The sequence below is a fragment of the Grammomys surdaster genome, unplaced genomic scaffold (assembly GCF_004785775.1).
Source record: "Grammomys surdaster isolate TR1022 unplaced genomic scaffold, NIH_TR_1.0 227, whole genome shotgun sequence".
In the NCBI taxonomy this organism is placed as follows: Eukaryota; Metazoa; Chordata; class Mammalia; order Rodentia; family Muridae; genus Grammomys; species Grammomys surdaster.
In genome coordinates this window covers 678,423-682,745 of record NW_021604672.1, presented here as the reverse complement: position 1 = coordinate 682,745, position 4,323 = coordinate 678,423, and the positions used below count along the sequence as shown (strand labels likewise).

General features: G+C 40.7%; 1 protein-coding gene across 5 annotated transcripts in view; it reads right to left on the bottom strand.

The window, feature by feature from the left end:
* Rasgrp3 (RAS guanyl releasing protein 3) overlaps positions 1-4,323 on the bottom strand; it is a 94,693-nt gene that overhangs the window by 15,987 nt on the left and 74,383 nt on the right. For all 5 annotated transcript variants that reach the window (XM_028773426.1, XM_028773425.1, XM_028773424.1 and 2 more), the window contains 2 exons: positions 4,019-4,096; positions 1,516-1,632 (listed from right to left, as the gene is read on the bottom strand). In XM_028773426.1, the coding sequence (XP_028629259.1) occupies positions 1,516-1,632; positions 4,019-4,096 (195 nt within the window). The remainder of the gene's footprint in view (positions 1-1,515; positions 1,633-4,018; positions 4,097-4,323) is intronic.

Sequence of the window (4,323 nt, the reverse complement as noted above, 5' to 3'; positions counted from 1 at the left end):
AAGGGGAGATGAGGAGGAGAGGGAGAAGGCGAAAGCTCTCTATCTTTCATTGTCTGGAGTCAGAGTATCAAACAAATAAATTCTAAAGTTCAAATAAAAGTATACAAAGCCTTCCTCGTGTCCATTTGGCCCTGAACTCTGTTCATCTTTGCCCTGGACCATATTATCTTCTCAGCCCTTTTCCTTAGCAAAAGTTTCTTTCACATCACCTTTGTGGTGGTTGTTGGCTGACTTGCGTTTTCTGTTTGCTTGCTTGCTTAATGTTTATTTCTAAACTGTATGTGTGTCTGTGTGTATGTGTTCATGCACGTGCATTCGGGTGCCCACAAAACCAGAGTGGGCTTGGGTCCCACTGCTGGAATTATGGTTGGTTGTTAGTAAGCCAATGTGGGTGCTAGGAATCAAATTCAGGCCCCGCAGAAGATCAGGGAGTCCTTTTAACCTCAGCAATCTTTCTAGCACTCAGCTAACTTATTTTTTGAGATAGGCTCCTGTTGTGTAGCTCTGGTTGCCTCAAACTTTTCCACCCCGTGTTCCATTCCTGGGATGACAGCTATGCATTAGTACACTGGCTTTCCATGCTATGCCTTTTAACTATGCCTTTCTGCCCCACACATACACCATAAAACTTCTCTCAACAATTACAAAATCCGTGGGTTCTCTAAGACAAAGAACATTCTTAGCCTTCTTAAAGATTCTTTTCCAGCAAAAGCACTATCTATCTCAGAGATATTCTAGCTCATAATACAACCTTTTAGTAATCCACACTGAAGCAGTCGACGAAAGCAGGGGTTTACCCAGGGTCACAGTCACCAGTGACAGAGACATTTCCATTTTTTCCTCAGCTTTTCTGCTTCTTCTCTTCTATGTGCCTCCCCACCACCCAGTCCTTTCAGCCAGGATCTCACCATCCTCCTGCCCCAGCCATCCAAGGCTTCGGATTACACAGTTGCACCACCACACCCAAGTCTGTTTTTGTTTTCTACAGGGAGAACTCTGAAAGAACCCTGACTTAGATTGAGTGACTTTTCAGACATCAGTGGCACTGTGTGGCTGTGTCATAAGCCCTCATAATATACAGCAGGTGAAACAAAGCAGCTTAGGGGATGTTTCCCTGCTCTGAAGTGAGCACTTTATCTGTGGTGGGTTTTCATGAGTAATTCTTACGGGTAAATACAAGAATAATTTTTATTCCCAAAGTCCTTCAAGCTGAGGGCAGTGACAGAGGTGGCAAATGCTCAAGAGGGGGGCTGGAAGAAGCTGAGAACACTTGGGTAACTAAGAAGACACAGCCAAGAGAGATAAAGGTCCTTTCTGGTAAATTCTTCCCTTAGGGCCAATCCAGGAAGCAAGAAGTGTCAATTGCTTATCAATTGACATTCAAGTTCAATTGATTCTATTTTACCAAGATCTGTTTTCATGGATGCCATCTGATTTCTGAACAATCATAGAATATTAAGAAAAGAAAAAAGGTGTTTTCTAGAATTCTCCAATTATTCTCATTCAATTACTTACCTCAACCAACTTCCTTATGTGTTTGTTGATGATTGTGGGGTCTGGCTTTGGTACCACTTCTGAAGCCCACTCCAGGGGTACCACAGGTTTATTAGGTGTTGTGGGGGAGGTTGGCTGCTAAATGAACACACACACAGTTGTTAATATTAACTGGACCTTTATCCACCAAGAGAGAAAATTTAATATATGAACATCAGTAAAGACCTAAATGTTTTGCTGTTGTCATTGTTGTTTCACTTGAGATAGAGTCTCCCTATGTTTCCCCAGTAGGTGTGAAACTAGATCAGGTTGGTCTTGAACTTGAACACACTGTTTTGCTTTTGTCCCCTCAGGCCACATACTCAGCTTCACATGTTTATAAGCCAACATCTTTTGTTAATAGAGTCTAATCAGTAAACAAAACCGTGTTTTACCTTAGTCTGGGCTTTTTGAGACAAAATCCCTTGCTATGTATCCCTGGAGCATATGATTCCATTGTCTTAGCCTCTGAGTGTGAGTGTTCTAGGTGTGCACCAACACACATGGATAAGGACATATTTTAATAGTGCACTTTGTTTAGTAGTAGCCTACATTCTATTCTTCTAAATAGGTATAAAAATGTACTCCTGGACCACCCAAATAATTCATCTAAATTCTCTAACTATAGAAATCACCAAATCATTCCTATTGCACCATGGACTTTCACACACACACACACACAGACACACAGAGAGAGAGAGAGAGAGAGAGAGAGAGAGAGAGAGAGAGAGAGAGATATTACAGTTATCAAGTTATTGACTTTGGTGGAATATACCTAAAATTCCAGCACTTAGAAGATTGAGACACGCCGGGTGGTGGTGGCACACACCTTTAATCCCAGCACTTGGGAGGCAGAGGCAGAGGCAGGCGAATTTCTGAGTTCGAGGCCAGCCTGGTCTACAGAGTGAGTTCCAGGACAGCCAGGGCTATACAGAGAAACCTTGTCTTGAAAAAAACAAAAAACAAAAGAAAATAAAACAAAAAACAAAAAACAAAAAAAAAAAAGAAAGAAGATTGGCAGGAGTTTGAGGCCAGCCTGGGGTTTAAAGCAAGACACTGTCTCAAAACTAAAAGTTATCTAATGTTATCTATTTTGAAATAGTTTTTATTCCTGATAAATCTGCATTGAATGTATACAACAACTAGTAACCAACATGTGGCCAAGTTCCTGTTCTTTCTCCCAATTCCTTTGTTTAATATGCTCATTACTTCTGACTATTCTGTGAATATTTGGTTCTCTCTGTCCTCTCTGGAGCTACCGACCTCTCCACAGGCTTTTCCAGTAGGTTTATCTACATGGGGAATGTGGCAGCAATAATGCATAACGCATGCAGGAGATACAATCCAATTGCAAACCCAGCTAAGGCCGCTGTGTGGTTTATGTACTTTCCTCTCAGGGACTTTCATGTGGCGGCAGTGTTTCACTGGTCTACACAGGCAAACCTGTCCTAGGAAGCTCTTTATTTAATATAAACTGGGGATACATTTTTTTCAGGAGGAACCATAACACATTTTAACCTCAAGGAATGTTGAGGTGGGTGCTACTGGTGGGTTATTAGCAAGACCAACAACGTTATACAATCTAGAAAGAGCAGTGCACACACATGTAATCTCACAGAGTACATCCTTCTCTTCACATACCATGACTCTGTGTATATAAATATGTGGGCATATATATGTGCACATATGCATTGCATGTGTATGTGAATTCTTGAGGCCAACAATAGGTGTCATCTTCAATCACTCTCGGTCACAGAACTTTTGAGACATTAAAATTTGGTTAAACCACTTCCATGGGGAATGAGGGTGTTTTTGTGCTGTTCCTACTGATGTTTTTCTTTGGTTGATTTGTTTCTTTATTTTTTATTTCTGTGAATGAGTGTTTGGATCTGCAGACATGAATGTGTTCCATGTGTGGAGATGAAAAGAAGGCATCAAAGCCCCTAGAACTGCAGTTACAGGTGCTTGTGAGCTGCCATGTGGCTGCTGGAAACTGAACCTGGTCCTCTGCAGGATCAGCAAGTGCTCTTAATCACAAAATCATCTTGAGAACCTATCTATCTATCTATCTATCTATCTATCTATCTATCTATCTATAAAAAAACCCAGAAGAGTATAAGGGATCTGGACAGAAACCCTACCTAAGACAAGATCATAAACAGTAAGATAACATTATTTCTTTTCTCATTTTTATTCTCTCTCTCTCTCTCTCTCTCTCTCTCTCATCCTTTGTGTAGATGAACTCTTGGATACAAAAGATAAAGATCAATAATAAAACAGCACGAGGACGCTATTTTTCCTCCTCCTTAACATATGATGTGAGAAATAATCCTTTTGGGGAGAAGTTGGCCCATTGGTCAAATGGGAATAATACAGATCTTCAAAGCTCTTCAGTCTTTAGAATACAAAACACCATCGAAGTGGTCAATGACAATAAGTGACAAAAAGAGAAGTTTAGCACTGAGAAAAAAAAAACAGTACGTACCGATTTGGAATTTCTAGGCTCCAGCACCAGTGACAGTTTATAAATATCGTCTTCTGTGTGGTAGAGGTCCAGAGACAGCTAAGGCAAAACCAGAAGACAGGACTGATTATGTTGCATTTCATATCTTTATGTACATTAGTGAAACGCTTTCAAATTGAACATTGGAAATCTCCTGCCTGCTAATCTGGGTGGAAGCAAAAGAGCAAAAAGATGCAGAGGCATGCAGAGGTGAGAAATTAAAGTTTCAAAGGAAAAGTTAATCCTGGTGAAGTCATCAGCATCAGGAAAAAACACAGTGGACTCTG